This window comes from Anthonomus grandis, chromosome 14, assembly GCF_022605725.1.
Source record: "Anthonomus grandis grandis chromosome 14, icAntGran1.3, whole genome shotgun sequence".
Taxonomy (NCBI): Eukaryota; Metazoa; Arthropoda; class Insecta; order Coleoptera; family Curculionidae; genus Anthonomus; species Anthonomus grandis.
Window position 1 is genome coordinate 17,677,138 of NC_065559.1, and position 20,396 is coordinate 17,697,533.

At 32.6% G+C, this 20,396-nt stretch overlaps 1 protein-coding gene across 3 annotated transcripts in view; it reads left to right on the forward strand.

The window, feature by feature from the left end:
- Positions 1-20,396, forward strand: part of LOC126744568 (ATP-binding cassette sub-family G member 4) — a 217,662-nt gene that overhangs the window by 183,296 nt on the left and 13,970 nt on the right. For all 3 annotated transcript variants that reach the window (XM_050452029.1, XM_050452030.1, XM_050452028.1), the window contains one exon: positions 43-198. In XM_050452029.1, coding sequence (XP_050307986.1) covers positions 43-198 — 156 coding nt within the window. The remainder of the gene's footprint in view (positions 1-42; positions 199-20,396) is intronic.

The following is a 20,396-nucleotide window of genomic DNA, read 5'->3' on the forward strand; positions in this document are numbered from 1 at the left end:
GTATTTTAATAAATATGTAATAATTTCAATACTTTTTTCTAGACTGTGTTTTGTGTTGTATATGTAACAATCGTTTACTTTATGACTGCGCAGCCATTAGAGTTCTTCAGATTTGGAATGTTTTTAAGCGCATGTCTGTTAGTATCGTTTGTGGCCCAAAGTGTAGGGTTAGTTGTCGGAGCTGCAATGAATGTTCAGGTAAGAAAAAACTCATAGAAATGTAGCCAACATACAATCGAGAAAGTTAATTGTGTTTATTAATTCTGCTTAGATTTTTAACATTGATGGTAGCAAAAGGTCTGGTGGTAATTTCTATATGTAAACTAGATTTGTATAAGGGAGAAAGGAAGGTTGAGTGCCCTAATGGTAGTTTTTCTGAATTATAATTTTATTTATATATTTATTTTATTTTATTTTAATTACACCACTCCACAGAAAAAATTCCAATTATTGAGTGGGGGAAAAAAATACAATATTATACAAATTACAATCCAAAACTAGAGAAAAAAAAAAGAATACATTATTAATAGCAATAGTTTCCTACAATATTATACAATACTTGAATAAAAAATAATTTTGTTTATGTCTACTATATAGGAAAAGCGCACTCTTTTAATTTCGGACAAACTGCAGTTGAATATGTCACATTGATCCTGAACAGAATTAAAAGTGCCACATGCTCTACGCATTGGAGAATATTTACAAATATTCGTTCTAGGTCTAGATAGGTAAAATGTGTCAGAATTTCTAGATGATATGCGGCGCACATGAAGATTTACATGTCGTAATAACTCTGGCGAATCAATTTTATTATTAAGAAGTTTAAATAAAAATTTCAGATCAGCAGATTTTCGCCTCTCCTCAAGACTACTAAAGGAGTACCTTTCTAGTAGGCGTTGATGTGAAAAACCAATTTCTGGGTACACTCCGTCACATTTATATGAAAGGAACTTTAAGAATTTCCGCTGAACATTTTCTAGTTCATGTATATGATTCATATAAAATGGTGACCACACAGAAGAAGCATATTCCAGTATTGATCTCACATAAGAAAAATACAAAATTTTAAGACTAAAGATATTATTAAAGCTATGTGCGTTCCTAATGACAAAACCCAGCATTCTGTAGCTCCGATTAACAATGTCCTTGAACTCCGTTGATCTCGGGACAGTCTCACTGTCCATAGTATAGTCATACATAATCAGGTTTTTCTTCAAAGAGTAAGAAACAACTTTACACTTGGCAGCATTAAGAGGAAGATTGTTATTTTTGCACCATGCATTGAGGAGATTAATATTATTTTGCAATTCCATACAATCTAAGATACTATTGATGCCATAATACAATTTTGTATCATCCGCATATAACAAACTATTTACGGTGAGCTGTTCCGATATACTATTAATAAATGTGTTGAAGAAGAGCGGCCCCAATATGGAGCCCTGTGGAACTCCAGACGTTGCAACTATCTGAGCCGAACTACGGCCATAACATTCCACGTGCTGAAGACGACCCGTAAGATAAGAGCTAAAAAAGTGTATTAGGTGAGAAGAAAAACCGTAGTTTTGGTCAAGATTATTTAGAAGAATACCATGATCCAGACGGTCAAAAGCCTTCGAGAAGTCTGTATAAATAACGTCAACCTGCGACCTGGCATTTATTGACTCAGATATATGTTCTGTAAGACAAACTAAGTTTGTGGTGGTAGATCTACCTTTCATAAATCCATGTTGACGATGATCTATAAGACCCCTCATTGAAGGAAATAAAGCCGAATGAAGAATACGTTCAAAACATTTAGAAAAGTTGTTGATCATTGTAATTGGCCGATAGTTCTCGATGAGATTTTTATCATTTTTTTTGTGTACTGGAATTATCTTTGATGACTTCCAGAGGTTCGGGAAACATCCTTGTTTTAGAGCCAGATTAAAGAGAACTGTTAACGGTTTAGCAAAAATACAAGCACAATCATATAAGAGAAAAGCTGGTATTTTATCAGGGCCAACTATTGATTTTGGCTTGATAGTCTTTAAGGCCAGTAAAACATCATTTTCAGTGAAATCAGACAAAATTATGGACTGTACAGGGTGGGCCAATTTAGACGTTTTCTTATGGGAAGTCATGTCCCTGTTAGAGATAAAAAAATGTTGACCTCCATTCTCCGGGCTCAAATTTTAAAAGAAGTTTATTGAAGCAAATGAAATGTTGCTATGGCAAACAGTTTGGCCGCTAGAGGGCGTTTCTGAAATTTGGTCATTTTCGTTTTTCGGCTATGGCTGTTGTGTTTTTAAAGATAAATGATTTCTGTAAAGACTTTCTTATAGCACTTTTAAGCGCTTAACATGCTCATGATATTTAAATTTATACAGGGTGCTTCATTATTAACAATTTTTTTTTTTTAAATGGAATGCATATTATTTTTTTGCATTTTCTTGTAGCCCTTAAAATTCCCCTTTCAAATATATATAACACTAATAATCTAAATTTAATAGTTTACGATATATAAAAAAAATTTCTTAAATATTAAAAACACGTATATAAAAAAAATCCATATGATTAGATGTTTTATCAAATATAATGAGAATTTAAGGGCCTGCGCTATCAACGTCCTTATTAAAAATAAGTGCAGTTATTTAAGACACTCAAAGATTAAAAAAGGACGTTATAGGTTCTGTATTTTTTATTTGTGATACTTCAGTAAGCGCTTTTAAAAATCAAAAGTAAATTAAACAATAGCTCCTGTTTTATTAAATATTAATTATATTAATGGACAAATACAGTTATAAAACAAAATAATACTGTAAAAAAAAATAAATAAAAGTATTTATTTATTTATTTATTTTAAACTTAGAATATGAACTAACAAACAAAAATTAAAAACCAGATTTTATTTTTTTATTGATATTTTAACTAAAACTGCAACTCTATATATTACGTACTTATAACAAGTGTTCAAACTGAGCTCCTTCCTGATCAATGCACCAGCGGCTACGTTTTTCAACATTATCAACAGCGTTTCTTAATTCAATATTTGTTATTGTTGCAAATGCATTATGTAAAGCTTCTTCCAACATTACTCTTGAAGTAATTGGCTGTTGGTATACCAAGTCTTTTATTATTCCCCAAAGATAAAAATCTAAGGGTGTTAAGTCAGGGGATCTAGGCGGCCAACGTATTGGACCTTGATTTCCTATCCACTGCTCACCAAACTGCTCATTTAAATAATTACTGACCACTCTAGAATTGTGCGGTGGCGCACCATCCTGCTGGAAAAATATAGGATGCCTCTGCTGGGCTAGAGGCAATTCCTCTAGGAAGCGCTCAACTTGCGTTTGCAGAATTTGTAAATATCGCTCTGAATTTAACTGTCCATCATAAATATAGGGACCAATAAATCTACCACGAAATATGCCTACCCATACACTAAAACTGTAACGGCCTTGATTTCTTACAGCCACCGTTGCGTGAGGATTTGCTCGAGCCCAGGTATACCTATTATACCTATTAAAAATACCTGCACTACTAATCGATGCTTCATCCGTCCAAATACAATTGTAGCCAAATGTTGTATCTTGACCACACTTTTGCAAATACCACCGACAGAATTCCAATCTTCTATCACGATCCGCAGGAAAGAGATGATGAACTTTTCGGGTTCGATAAGCTTTATACCTATATTTTTTTTAAAATCCGTCTTGCAGAGATCCTTGGCACACCAGTTTCTACTTCCAATTTCCGGTTGGATAGATTAGAGTTATTTTCAATTGCGCCCAAAACTGTTATATCCAATAGTTCTTGATCGTCATTTATATTATTATTAGCATTTCTTCGCGGTTTAGCAAAAGAACCAAAATTAATAAGGTTTCTTTTTAATTTCTCAAACAGCGTACTATGTGGCTGCCCCCGTTCTGGATATCGTCGTTGATATAAATTACAGGCCTCTCTTGCATTTTCATTACATTCAATAAAACATTTAATCATATTGAATTTTTCATAGTTTTGATACATTGTGATTATCACATAAAAGAAATACAAAGTAAAACAGATTATGAAAATAAGCTTGTTTATGTCAAAATGACGTATTACTCAAAGCAGTTTGACAACCGCCTACTCAACCCTTTACGCAATTGTTTCACCCGCAATTGTGTCACCCGCCTACTCTGTTTTTTTGGCGTTTTAAATGGCACGGCATTATAATTTATTGATACTTAAGAAATCTATTTATATCTCCTAAACTAATGAATTTAGATTATAAGTGTTATATATATTTGAAAAGGGAATTTTAAGGGCTACAAGAAAATGCAAAAAAATAATATGCATTCCATAAAAAAAAAAAAAAAAAAAAAAAAAAAATAATAATGAAGCACCCTGTATAAATTTAAATATCATGAGCATGTTAAGCGCTTAAAAGTGCTATAAGAAAGTCTCTACAGAAATCATTTATCTTTAAAAACACAGCAGTCATAGCCGAAAAACGAAAAAGACCAAATTTCAGAAACGCCCTCTAGCGGCCAAACTGTTTGCCATAGCAAAATTTCATTTGCTTCAATAAACTTCTTTTAAAATTTGAGCCCGGAGAATGGAGGTCAAAATTTTTTTATCTCTAACAGGGACATGACTTCCCATAAGAAAACGTCTAAATTGGCCCACCCTGTACATAAGGCTTTTGAGTTATATCAACATTATTTTGCGGCGATTCACCAGTAGTATAAGAACTCTGGAAGTAATCGGCAAATGCATTGGCAATACCCTGAGGGCTACTTAACAGCTCTCTTCATTGATCAAACATAGATTGTGGTAACGAGCTATTTTCTTTTGAGTTCTGAATTAACTTCCAAAAATTATGAGGTTTTAATTTTAACTCATCTTCAAGCCCTCTACAATATTGCTTATAAGACAGATCAATATCTCTTTTAATCTTAGAACGTAATTCTTTAAATCTGGCTAAATCTTGAAGATGACCAAAACGTTTAAATTTTTTCCACTTGTTATGTTTTTCTTTTAGGGATTTCATTTGCGGTAAACCATGGCGGATAGGTTCGTGTTCGTTTTACAGTTTTTGGAACAAGCTCATTAAGACAGGAATACATTTTTTGATAAAAGAGCTCCAGGGCATTATTGACATCCCCAGCGACTCCCAAATCACTCCAATCAATTCCGAGGAAGCTATCATATAAAACTCTAAGATCAGCTCTCTTAAAATTATAGAAAATATTTTCTACTTTACAAGTATTACATTTCTTGCTCTTGACGTCATTAATTCTTATGAGTAAAGATGGATGAACTGCTTCCTCCTCCACCAAAGAATCAGAGCAACCCTCCACTGTGCAAAGCTCAGAATCAGACGAGATGACAAGATCCAATATCCTACCTTGAGAATTCCTAATAGAATTAATTTGATGCCAGTCGAAAAATTCCAAGAGGTGAATAAACTGACTTAGTCTACTGGATGAGGCAGAATTAACTGAATAAGAAGTAAACTCGGGGATATTAAAGTCACCCAAAACAAGTACTCTTTGATTATATAAATAGGTTAAAGTAGATAAATATTCAAAAATATCTTCATATACCTGGGAGTTGAGTCCGGGCGGTATATATAATAAAATATAATATAATTAAATATAATATAATTTAAATATAATAATAAAATATAATTTATAATGCATCAACAGCAAAAAGGTCAGTTACAGATACAATTTTAATAACCCATATTCTTAGAACATTGAATACAGTAAAGTATACATTGGCTGCTTTGGATAGAGCGCAACATCTACACAGGGGGCAGAGGGGATATTTTGTTGATAAACATGATTACTCAATTTTAGCAGAAGAAAATAAAGTGATATAATAAATTATTATAATTAGCTAAAACTGAGTTGCATTCTTTATTATAAAGCAATAGAAAGAGTGAAACTCGTTTAATAACCAAAACTATTTTATTCTATATTTACACTAAACAGTAATAATAATTAATATTTTTTATTTGGATTCTTTAAATCACCAAATTTCCACACACAGCGGCAACGCCGTAAATTTTGCCCAGAAATATTCTCGCGATAAACGTATTTGGAAACTGCGCTCGTTGTTTACTTTTGGATAGTGCACCTTTCGTACAGTATTAGTATATTTGTGTTTTGTGATTAGTATTAAAAGGATATTTTGAGTAGTTTCAGTGCGTTTTTTAAATTAATATTAAGACTAAAAACTCCTTTTGTGCTGAAAAATGATAAAGAAGTCTGAAGTGGGTCACATATATTGGAAAAAAGGAAATTCAAATCGTTCCTTTCACAGGCGAGTTAGGTGTCAATGGTGTCATCCTTCTAGGTTATAATATTATAAAAGACGGCATATTTGAGTTTGTAATTAAGTATATTATTAAAATCTAGCAAATTTATTGCTTATTCGAACCCGAAATGCCGCAAAATGAATACAGTGAATGTCGCATATAACGACCAAACGCCCGTATCTTGGTTGGATTTGGATTTCTATATTTTCAATAGTAAAAAAGTCCGGCTATACGTCATCGGTTATAATGACGAAGTCGCTTTTAACGACTTCATTTCGCTGAATTTGTATTTTTTAGACCGGTTATTGCGACAACCGATGAGCAACGACTCGCCGTGGTGAAATACAGAGTTTTCGGGGAATACCCTATTTCTGAACATCTGCATGATAGACGTAAACGTATTGTGCGTAGTTTATTCCAGTCCAGCGTGGATTAACTGTTTCTAAAAAGGGTTGATGTTGCTTTTTATTGTTATTTTACCTTCGTATGTGCTTTGATTGTGTTTTTGTGATTACAAACATTGTACAATGGCTTCGGTGTCAAAGAAAAGAAAAGTTCTTTCAATTGAAGAAAAAAATCTGGTGAAAATAATGCTACTGTAGCTACTGAATTTGATTTATCTCACTCAAGTGTAACCACAATTTTGAAGAACAAGGATAAAATTAAAGAAGCGTTCAACGAAAATTTATTAGGCAAGAAAAAACTCAAGTTATCTCAACACCCAGATATCGATCAAGCCTTACTCAAGTGGTTCAAAAGTCAACGAAGTCGTGGAACTCCCATAAGTGGTCCAATATTACAAGCAAAAGCAAATGATTTTGGAAGAATTATGGGTAAAGTGGACTTTAAATGTTCTGAAAGTTGGGCGCGAAGCTGCCAGTGTACCTTAAGGAGTACGTGAAAACTGGTTAACAACTGTCTGGCCTGAAATACGAAAAGGATATAAGGATGACGAAATATATAATGCCGACGAGACAGGACTTTTTTATGAACTGACCCCAGTGAAACTTCTACTGGCGGAAAATTATTAAAGGAACGAATTATAGTCTTAGTTGCTACCAATATGACAGGATCGGATAAACCTAAACTTATTGTGATCGGCAAGTCGAGAAATCCACGATGTTTCAAACATATCAAGACATTACCTGTCGTGTACAAGTCCAACAAAAAGGCCTGGATGACTTCTGATTTATTTGTCAGTATTCTTCTTGAATGGGATGCAAAGTTGGTGAAGACCAAGAAAAAAATTTAACTTTTAGTAGACAAATGTCCCGCTCATCCGAAAGTTGATAATTTAAAAAACATAAAACTCGAGTTTTTACCAGCAAACACTACCTCTGTTCTGCAGCCAATCGACCAAGGGATTATTCGATCATTAAAAGTGCATTTTAAAAAGTTTCACTTAATGAAAATCATAGAAAATGCTGAACAAGGCAAAAAGTGTTGTATTAACCTTTTAGATGCAGTATCAATGATCGCTAAAGCATGGGATAGAGTTTCATCAAAAACAATTGCCGACTGTTTTAGACATGGAGGATTCGTAGAAAGTGAGGATGATAGAAATGATAGCTTTGATGAAGAAGATGACATTCCACTGGCTAAATTAATTAATGTTAATTTTGAAGAGGAAGATGAGGTTCCGCTGGCTGTAATAAAACAGTCTGCTGCATTTCAGTTTCAAAGTTCTTACATAGTTTGGAAGTATGCGACAATCTAAGTGAAGAACATATTGTATACGACATCTTATCCTTCTCTCAGGACAAAGAGGAAAGCGAAGATGAGGGTTCAGAAGGGGAAGAATTTCAACATCCATCTGCAGCAGAAGCTCTTCAAGCCACTAATACTATTAAAAAGTTTGTTTTGTATAACTATACATCGGACGAAATATTGGTAAACCATGTTAATAATTTAGAGAAAAAAATTGAATTCATCTATTATGATACTCGAACAAAGAAACAGTAAAATCACAGATTATTTCAAGTCTTAAAACTGGAGAAGGTGTAGGTACTACATACATACATATGTATGTATCTGTTAAATGTTGTGAATTTGTAAATTAGTGGTTAATAAATTGTTTTAAACAAATTGGATAGCGAATTTTATTTCTTCTGGCTATCGTAAAGTCTATCTTTTATTAATTTGCTAGAAAAAAAAACAGGTCGTGTATAACGAAGGTCGGATATAGCGACGTAATTTTCGTGGTCCCTTCACCGTCGTTATAAGCGACTTTCACTGTATGTGCAAAAATATGTGTATGTGTCTGACCAAAATCGAGAACGCATCATATGCCGTTTGCCAGCAACATATTTATAGTCGGAGCCCATTATTGTTTAATCAATATAATGCCTGTATCTCCTGGAATTTAAAAAGAGTTTTAATAATTTTTTGTCTAGATTTTAACAATAGATAACTAAATCGGTTTATAGTGGGTATAAACCGCGACAAACTAAGGTTTTTTTTTATAAATATTAATTAAAAGGTTAACCAAAGGATTTGAATTAAACTTTTTTCTGTAATATATAATAAATATCTAAACGGATTTGAGATGGTTGCAAACCTCTACAAACGAAAGTTTTTTGATTAAAAATTATTGAGTTAGATGTTATAAACGGTTATAACTGTCAAACGTTATGGTTAAAACTTTCCTTATAGCCGTTAGGAGTTACATAGCCCTTTATATTTTTTATCATCTAAAAATTAAATAATTTTTTACCAAAAAACTGTTATTTGTAGAGGTTTGCAACTATCTCAAATGCGTTTAGATATTTATTTTAGAAAAAAAATTAATTCAAATCTTCTGGGAGCCTTTTTAATTTCTTTAACATTCGACTTCTTAAGTAATTTTCACAAAAAAACTTTAGTTTGTAGAGGCTTATGACCACTATAAATCGATTTAGTTATTGATTTTTAATATCTGGAGAAAATATTAAAATTCTTTGGGAATTTCTGGAGATACGGGCATCATATCGATTAAGTAACAGCGGGCGTGGACTATGAATAGGTTGCTGGCAAACGACATATGCTGCGTTCTAGACTTTGGTTGCTGGATATCGATCGAGCGCTAGCTTTACAGATTTTATGAAAAAATATTTAGAAAAATAATACAAAGTGGCAACATCGGATACGTGCATTGTAAACATAGAGGTATTTTACGTTCCCAAGTTGCTTTTTTTTTCATTAACTTTTTTCTCAGGAATCTTTTTTTATTCTGAAAAATTTGTTGAGGGTACTCAAAGTATATTATTAGTCCGCAAATAATTTACCCGTTACAAAATACAACACATTAAAAAAATATGTATTGGATTAAGAAAATTATACAGTGCTTTCATTTCAAAACGATCCACACTTAATAACTTTCTTAAAAAAAAAAAAAAAAAAAAAAATACTAATAGATATACAGGGGGACGTTTAATTATGCATTTAATGAAGTTCTGTCTATCACCTCACCTCCAGCTAACCTCACTTTAATATGTCAAATGGGAACCCCCCTCGTGTGATACATCATAGTAAGCAGCGTAAAATTCTCTATTCAACGGTACCAAAAAAATGAAATCGGTAAATGTGTAAGCAAATAGTTAGCGAAAATGTCTAGAAATAATGAATATTTTATTTACGCCAAACTTTGGTATTTTAAATGAATACTTTTAGTGTGGTACCTACATCATTTTAAAATTCTTACATTTTTTATAATAGATCATTAAAAAAAAATACAAGCAATTTAGAAGTTAAAATGTGTGGTAACAAACAGTACATTTAGTTCAAGCAAATTATTTATTTTTTTAAGTAAAGAATGTGTACCGTTATTTGCGAGAAAAAAGAGTGTCTTCAAATTTTTTGCAAAAATCTTTGCAGTCTTATAACTTTGTATGTGTATTTATTTCACTTATACTTTTTGCGAAACCTACCTAATAGGTACAAAAAAACACTGCAATACCTTACAATTTTAAGGCGTTTAAAAAGCAGGCGATTTATTATTGTTAAAACAGTCAGTTTGACGCGTGCAATTTTTCAATTTTAGTTAAAACAGTGAGTTAATAAAATGGTTTATACGCTAGCCGAAAGAATAGAAATAATTTTCCTTTATGAAGCTTAAGATCGGTGTGCTCGCAGAACCGCGAGAGCATTTAATGAAAGGTATCAAGATAAAAACGTGAGCCATAAATACGTATTAGAATTGATACGAAAATTTGAAGAGACGATCGATTTGCAATAAGAAAAAAATGAAAATAGAGTTGTCGATGAAGCATGCCAAGTTGAAGTATTAGGACAATTTGCTATGGATCCAACTTTGTCCATAACAAAGCCCGCAAAACTAACAAATATTTCCACTGGTTCCGTACATAAAGTTTAAAAAAAAAAAGTTCTTTCCTTATAAAATTCATATTCTTCATGAACTCAGAGAAGATGATTTTGATAGGAGAATTCAATTATGTGAAGTGATAAGCCAGCGAATTGACGACGATCCCCATTTATTGAAGAACATTTGCTTCAGTGACGAATCGACCTTTTTTTTAAATAGCCTGGTGAACAGACATAACTGTAGATATTGGGATAATGAAAATCCGCATGTTTTTCGGGAAGGCCATACCCAATATCCCCAAAAAAATTAATGTTTGGGCAGCAATTTATGGGAATGAAATAATCGGGCCATTTTTTTTTGGATTGAAGAAAATTTGACTGGCGCAATTTATTTAAACCTTTTAGAAAATGCAGTATACCCTTCCATCATCCAATCTATGAAAAATCAAGTAGATCAACATGGTGCTATATTATTGAATGAAAATAATATACATTTTCAGCAGGATGGAGCTCCCGCGCACTACACTTTGGTAGTTCGAGAGTGGCTTGATGAAAATTTTCGAGAAAAGTGGATTGGCAGACGTGGTGCAATCGAATGGCCTGCGCGGTCTCCGGACCTAACCCCACTAGACTTTTTTCTTTGGGGCTACTTAAAAAGCAAAGTTTATAAAACCCCACCTGAGAGTATTGAGAATTTTAAAAATAGAATATTTCAAGAATGCAGAGAAATTAGCGGGCAGACCCTTGCCAATGTTCGTAAGGAGTTTGAAAATAGGCTTATTTATTGCCTTACTAATAATGGCGCGCATTTTGAACATTTAATAAAATAAATTTGTTAAACTAATTAAATTTGTTTTTCTACCCTACCGATTTACACTTTAATTGCTTCTTCGTCAATCAAATTTATTTTTTTTTACAACCATTGATAGCATAATGAATGCCCTTTAAAATAATGTATCACACCATGGGGTAACCATTTGACATACCAAAGTTTGGCGTAAATAAAATATTCATTATTTCTAGACATTTTCGCTAACAATTTGCTTACACATTTACCGATTTCATTTTTTTTTGGTACCGTTGAATAGAGAATTTTACGCTCCTTACTATGATGTATGACACGATGGGGGTTCCCATTTGACATATTAAAGTGAGGTTAGCTGGAGGTGAGGAGGTGATTGACAGAACTTCAGTAAATGCATAATTAAACGTCCCCCTGTATATCTAATTTGACGTTTTTTTTTTTTTTTTTTTTTTTTTTTTTAAGAAAGTTATTAAGGGTGGATTGTTTTGAAATGAAAGCACTGTATAAGATAAGTACGTAAAATGAGTTTAACCAAAAATTTTAATTTAATAGGTTTAGTTTTTAGCGCCATCAGTGGGGTGTTTATAACAAGTGATGAGAGAATCGGTGGTACGAATTACTTAGGCCCATTTATTCTGTGGATTAAGGCATTAGATATTTACTTTTTGACACAAAAGTGTAAAATGTTTTGGTTTGTCTTCAAATTTTATATATTTTCTTTTTTTGGGTATTGAGATTTATTTTTACTTGGTCGTGATTATTAATGGGGATTTTGGCTGCCATATTCTATGTCCTTAATTATTTTTTTTTTTTAATTAATACATATTATAATATATTATTATAATAATATACTTATGAAAACCACCCATCTCTATATTTAGTACTTCTTTTGATAAAAAGTAATGATGTAGTCAGAGAAGTGAAAGTATATTTTTTTAAATAAACTTTTACATTAAAAATTATCTAGCCATCTATATTTTATGCGTTTAAAAGACACAAGTGTTACTTATAAAAAAAACACACTTTACATCCTAAATGTAATATTTATTAATTTGTTTGCCTCGTATTTAGTTATTATGCATATTAGGAGAGATTAGGTAAAAATTAACAAAAAAAAATGCTTATACTAAAAACTAAAAATCTTATACAAGACACTAGATTTTAAGTATACTGGATCCTAAAACTACTGTAGTATGGAAGTATCACCCAGTATAACAAATATTGTGTAAATAGGAATCTACTATATTGTAATAATACATTAATTAATTCTATATAGCAAAACATTATAATGTCTAGTAAGCATTATCATAAACCAGGTCAACGGGAAGTTCAACGATCCTTGGATGTAGCTTTTTGATATTTTATTATAGATCCTACTTAACCCTAAGAAGGTTGTTTCATTTTAACCCTATGTCTTAAATCATAATTACTTAAATCATAATTTACTACACTACAGTGATGATACTAAATACTTTTTTAAATTTAACCACTCTTTTGAATCTGGCCCAAAAAGTTAATACAATTTTCTAAATTCTGTTTTTTTGCCATTGTTCTTTAGCAGTTTCTTCCATTGAGGAAGGAAACAGTTTCTCTGTTGCCGCCATGGATTCCGCAATACTACTAGACAAACAGGGGCAGTAAGCTGAAAAAAATAAAACTTTAAGCTTGTTTAATTAATAAAAATATGGTTTTCTTACTATGGCAAAAAAGGGACTTTTTCCCAGAGAATGGAAATCATAAATGTATCATACCATGTTTCGGCTAAATAATATATGGATCTTTCTTCCTCCCAAAATTTTTTAATTTTCCTTAAATATTCTATACACCACCTGACAATTCTATTACAGCAGCTCTTTTGTTAACCATCTTAAGCTTAAATGCAAGTTTTATCAGGTATCTCCGCAAGGTTGAGATTGAGAAATGTTTGTCCCTTGCCGATAAGGTGTCTCTATGGTCAGAACCTCATTGTTTTTGTATTTAGAATACACATCTTTCCTTAGCAATTTGGCAATATCCGTGTCAAGTCCCTTTGATTGTCCCGCATCTTTCCATTTTATTCTGCTTTTAATCCTTTTTTTACAGGCATATTGTACTATAGGGAACCCCTGTTAAAAACGCTGTTTTTGCAAAGCACTACAATCATTTGTGAACTGAGGATCATTCCTTAGATTGTTATAGATATTTAGATAAATTTGTCTGGCGTCTGTACTTAAACAATTACGTTTTAAAACTGCTTGATTTTCTTCTGTAGCTTCTACTTGAATACAGGCCAAATTCTAAATTCTTCACTTTCATAAACGTGTAAAAAGCAAAACCGGCAAAACCCATCAAATAATAATAACCTCACATGACCCCCCTCCTAACTATTAAAGGTGATAGACCCATCCAACAACTGAGGCACATAGAATAATAATGGTCTAAATCCATTCTTTTCAAAATTCGCGCCATTTACGTAGAAGGTATCAATCTACATAGATCTATCAGTATAAAGCTGGTCTAACTCCTTGTTTTAGTTTTCAGTCAATAGATGGCGCCATCTTACTCTTATTCTGATTTAAATTCAATATAGGTCACTGTAAAAATGGTATAATAATGCATTCAGAATAAGAGCTAAAACACACGGAGCTGTTTGGGAGCGTTTTGTGCCGAGTCGGCAGCCGACTGCTTCGAAACACACGGAGCTGTTTGTGAGCGGTGTGGGCCGAGTCGGCCGCTAGCGCTGGTCTCGCGCGTGTTGTGGAAAAAAAAATCAGTTCGCTGTTGTCAGATGTATATAGCGAAGACATTCGAAATGAGTTCATCCGACAGTAGTAGTAGTGATGAAGAGTTTCTTTTTTTATTAACTGCAAATGTATTATCACAAACAATTAAAAAGAAAAGAAAGCGGCGGTTTTGGATACACCCTATAATAAGGGAAAGGACACATATTCCAAATCGCGGGTCTTAACTGTATCTCATTAATGAGTTTCTCGGTATCGAGCATGGATAATTCCATTTTTACTAATAATTAACTTACACACTGACAACATTGCCTTTTCAAACAGCTCAAAAACGCTCTGCGTGTGTTTCGCAGCACTGAATACCCATAAATGATCCGCCGACTGAAGTAATAAAAACGCGTTTGGCACATGGTTGATGCGAGGGTACGCGCTGCCGCCGACTCTGAAAGTTTCTCGTGTGTTTTGAAACACACAAAGCCCATAAACGACTCTCCGAGTCGGCTGCCGATCGGCGGTCGACTCGGCACAAAACGCTCCCAAACAGCTCCGTATGTTTTAGCTCTAATACTGCTACATCTGAGGAGTTGGACCATTTTTACTCCCAATCATTCAATGTTTACAACATTTTTTGTGTTTACAGTAGTTTTATAATGGATGAATTCAGTGATTTTAGTGATTCTGAGTCTGAATATACACCTAGTGATAGCGTGGATTCTTCTGGTAAGTCTATATTTATAATTTTAGCAGCATTTATTAGGTATTATGATTTTATTATACCGACATAATCTAACAAAACTGCGAACTATTTTTTTAAATAAATACATTTTTAGATAGTTTAATTATCTTAGATGCAGAAACTTCAAATGAAGAAGTACTTGACGATGTTGTACACCATCCACAAGTATGTAATTTTTTATACTAATAATAGTAAAAAAATTACAGGTTTTTAAAAATTTTCAGGTGGCCTTGCAAAAATTAGAAGCAGAAAACGATCGAGAAATGACAAGGATTGGAAAATTAATAAAAACAAAAAATTAAGGAATACTGGCAAAGAATACATTTCTAACAGTGGCGTAAAAATTAACGCCAAGCTTTTTGAAAATTTGGACTGTAAGTGCAGAAAGAAGTGTATTCATTTATTTTACTGAGAGAGAAAATGCGTTTGACTCATTTTGGGAGCTCGGCAATTATGTGGCGCAAAATAGCTATATTTATGGCTTAGTAAAAGCTTCACCCGTAAATAGAAAACGCCCTAAAACTGGATCTCGCTTGGGAAAGCATACACATTTTCAATACGTATTGAAAAGTAATAATAAAACGCATATAGTTTGCAAGAAATATTTTCTTGATACATTTAAGATAAGTAACGACCGTCTGCATAGATGCATTTCGAAACGAGATTCCTCTAATTGCAAAGAGCTAAGAAGTACTATAAGCTCTAGAAAGTTGGATGATTCTGATATTGTCAGGCATATAAAAACTTTTTTCTGGCTTATCAAGGCCACTATTCTAGAACTAAAAATCCCAATAGAATATACTTGGACAGTAATCTAACTGTAAAAAAGATGTATGATCTGTATGTAGAAGAATGTCGAACCCAGAATACAGAACCAAAAAAATTAAAATATTATTATCAGGTATTTAATATAAAATTTAATTTTCATTTCAAAATTCCTCATCAAGACACCTGCAAGTTGTGTGATGACAGTTAAAACTGAAAAGTGCCAACAATGTTGACTTAAAAAACAATATTTCAGTTGAAAAGGAGTTGCATTTACGAAAAGCAGACTCAGCAAGGGAGAGTTTAAGGAGTGACTCAAATAAAATTACAGACGCATACATTGTAATATTTGATTTACAAAAGGCTTTGCCTTTCCCTAAGCTGACAACATCTGTGGCGTATTACAAAAGAAATCTGTATCTATATAATCTAGGAATACATTCCTTCAACAGCAATACTGGTTATATGTATGTATGGAACGAAACAGAGGGTGGGCGCGGATCGCAAGACATTGCAACTTGTTTAGTAAAGCATTTAAGGCACTATGCTACGAATCATAAATATATCATTGCTTATTCAGACTCATGTACAGGTCAAAATCGGAATATAAAGATGAGCTTATCTTTGTTGAAACTAGTACAAGACTCAGAATGAGATCTTCAATTTTTCGTGTCTGGGCACTCTTCTCTTCCAAATGATGGCCAATTCGGTACAATCGAAGGTGAAAGCAGACGTCACAGTGTAATCTACCATCCAGATGAGTGGAATAATATTATTAAGAATTCCAAACGAAAAGAACCCAAGTTTGTGGTGACATGATTACCAATCGGAAAGTAACTCCTAATGGATACAACTTTAACTGGCTTAAAATAAGATAGCTTCGATTTCAGAGAGATCGACCCCTTCAATTTTAATTTAAGGAAACTCTAAGTCCTGAAAGTGAATTTTATATTGTATGTTTTATATTATCTTTCAAAAAAGAAAAATATTGGTAGGCCCATTAGCAGTTTGAACATAATACAAGAACCACTCTATCCAACAGAAGGACTGTTACAGCTGCAAAGAAGAAAGATATGATGGACTTGCTGCCATATATATCACCAGTACATCATCAGTTTTATAAAAACTTGCCCACTCCATTGCCCACCCGAGCATCTGGTCAAGAAAACCTCGAAAACAGATCTTCTGACGATGAACTGATATATGATTAGAAAAATTTAAACAAAATCATTCAGATTTATAGTTTATAGTGGTCTAAAGTCCATATTTTTTTGTTTACCTCATAGTTTTAAGGCATTTTTTTGTAAAAAATCTGAATTTGTCATTAAGCCCACTTATGTTACACTGTATTATTAATGAATAAACATTTGAGTTATGTTGAAATATTTTGCTGAATTTTTTATTCTAATTTTAACAATTATGTCAGTTCTCCGAATTTAACGTATTCGGAGTTAGACCATTATTATTCTATGTGCCTCAACTATTTTAAAGGCGATAGACGCATCCTTAAAGATCTTTTTAAAAACACGCCAAAAGTAATCCAATAACAGCCGAAAAATTTATTTGGGTACGGCCCCGTAATTCTTAAAATCAGTGGGATAGAGAGAGAGATACACAATCACTTGCACAGCTTAAAGTAGGAATCGCCAGACCGCAGGTGTTTTATCTTTGTTTAATAGACTGGCTAAAAAGAGGTGACAAGTCTGTGAGTGCTGGAAGTGTTTAAAATATTTTGTAAGATGCTTGGATTTTAGTCCGCGGTCAATTTTTTTATATTATTTTCTTGTGATATTCTAAAAATTGACATTTTCGAAAGAAAAATAAAAAATAATTTAAAAAACATGGGGTTTTACGTATATAAAATGATTTCATAGATAAACAATATAAAATTTTGCCATTTAAACATGTATATCATGCGACAATAAATATGATATAGGCGTTTCAGCGTTTAGCTTATGTATATTATTTTATGTACATTTAAGTAATAGTTTCCCAAAATATAAGATTAGTTATGGGTAAATTCAATATGTACAGGGTGTCCCATTTTGGGTACTTTTGCGGGGTATCTCCGTTATTTTTAATGTTAGCGTGATGCGGTTTTCGCGACAGTGTGCTACTTTTTCGTGAAAATAACGATACCGTTATCAAAAATTCCAAAGCCCTCTTAGTTTTTAAGATATAGGCCATTTTTGAAAATTCGACATTTTGGGACTCCCCTTGTATTTCGGTTATTCTTTAACTTATCGAATATGTAAAAAAACAGTTTTATAGATTTTTTTCCGTAGAATGCAGTGGCGTAGTTTTTTTTTTAATATTTACTGTTTTTGAGTTATAAGCCAAACTTATGTTTTTTTTAATGGAACACCCTGTATATATATATGCACTAATAAAACTGTCTTTTTTTTACCTTTTCAAAAATATATAATGGTATGCACTTTTTTTTAAGAAACATACAAATAAATTACAATTTTCTAAAATTAAGGACATAAATTTATTAGTAGGCCATGAATAACAATAACAAAGATAAAACTTAGACAAATCACTAACAAAGAATTGGATTCATTGCAAATACATTGGATGTAATCAAAATATACCTATTGAGACAAAAGCATATTATTAAAAAAAATACACTACAACAGTATAGCTCCAATTTTTACAACATAAGCTTGTTTTGTAGCATAAAGCAACAAAACATACAAAACAAAAAGCTCAACTGTATTTAACAAAAAGAAAAAAAAAATAAAGGTAATGTTCAAAATGATGACCATTCTCTCGAATGCAAAATTGGCACATTTTTGTGATTCTTTCAATGGCATTAAATAGAACCATTGGTCTCCTTCGCAGATTTTGAAAGGCTAAGTTAATTGCCTCTCGAAGTTCAGCAAATCCATCATAACGTGTTTTATACACTTCATTTTGTAGATACCCCCATAAAAAAAAATCCAAAATTGAAAGATCTGGAGATCGTGGGGGCCATCTTACAGGTCCATTGGTACCTATCCATCTTTGCGGAAAATTATTCTCAAGAAATTCCCTTACTAGCCTTGAATTATGACTAGGAGCACCATCTTGTTGTAAGTAAATTGCATTATATTGTGCTAGCGGAATATTTTCTAGCAGTTCAGGAATAACTTCCTCAAGGATCTCTAGGTATCTACGTGCTGTAAGACCTCCTTCAAAAATCCGATAAACTATTTTTCTGCCCAACGTCCCTGTTGTGCCCTTTCGAACAATAAATACTGATTTTTTGTTTTCCAATTCCTGGTATTGTGACGATTCAAAATACCCGCACTTGAAAAAAAACATTCATCTGACCAAATAACAAGTCTGCCGAACAAATCATTAGCTTCGATTTCTTGTAGATACCACCGGCAAAACAGTGCTCGGCGCTCAGCATCGCCAGGATGCAACTGTTGCACAATACTAAATTTATACGGATGATACTTGTATTTTTTTAGGATCCTTTGAGCATTAGTTTTTGACACACCAATATCTTTCTCAATTTTTCTGCATGAGGACGAAGGTGTTGCTTCAATATATCCCAAAACATCTATTTCTTTTCTTTCCCTATTCTCCTTGTTATAGGTTTTCGGACGCGGACGAACAAAGGTTCCGTGTTCAACTAAATTTGCTTTTAAGCGAGCAAATATCTCAATAAAGGGTTGTCGCCTCTCTGGATATCTAACAAACACAAACTTATAATCGTAATTTAAATTTTAGTACCCATTATCGCTTACTTACCTTTGAAAATATAACGCCGAAGCTTCTTCAGAATTTTCGTTACTTTGTATAAAACATACCAACATATCATATTTTTCGTAATTTTCATACGCTGCCATTTTTCAAAGAATTTATTAAATAAAGAAAAAAACAAATACTTCATACAGGCACAAATATTTGACTTAAGAAACCGTAAAATATAAATATTTGACATTTAGTTGACTTTTGTTTTGTTATCAACAAGAGTCATGGCCTACTAATAAATTTATGTCCTTAATTTTAGAAAATTGTCATTTATTTGTATGTTTCTTAAAAAATAATTCCATACTATCATATATTTTTGAAAAGGTAAAAAGAAGACAAATTTATTAGTGCATATATATACAAGGTGTTCCATTAAAAAAAACATAAGTTTGGCTTATAACTCAAAAACAGTAAATATTAAAAAAAAAATAATCTACGCCACTGCATTCTACGGAAAAAAATCTATAAAACTGTTTTTTTACATATTCGATAAGTTAAAGAATAACCGAAATACAAGGGGAGTCCCAAAATGTCGAATTTTCAAAAATGGCCTATATCTTAAAAACTAAGAGGGATTTGGAATTTTTGTTAACGGCATCGTTATTTTCACGAAAAAGCAGCACACTGTCGCGAAAACCGCATCACGCTAACATTAAAAAAAACGGAGATACCCCGCAAAAGTACCCAAAATGGGATACCCTGTACATACGGTTTCAATAATCCCATATATAAAGGCTGCCAAGTTTCACAAATTAAAACTCACTATTTTTGATGACTTTGAAGATTTTTTTTTGACTACCAATTTTTAATGCTCACTTAACTAAAGCTGGCCATACACTCATAAATAATCGGATAATCCATAATCGGAGAGACTTTGTATTGTAATAATGCACGAATACATTTTTGCACTTTTACTCCCAATGTATTTTCAATCCGTATCAATCTTCTCTTACCGCCCTTTTGACACACCCGCGTGACCCCTTCTGAAAAAAGGGTTTTTGCAAAAATGATTTTTAATTTTATACACCGAATTAATAAAAT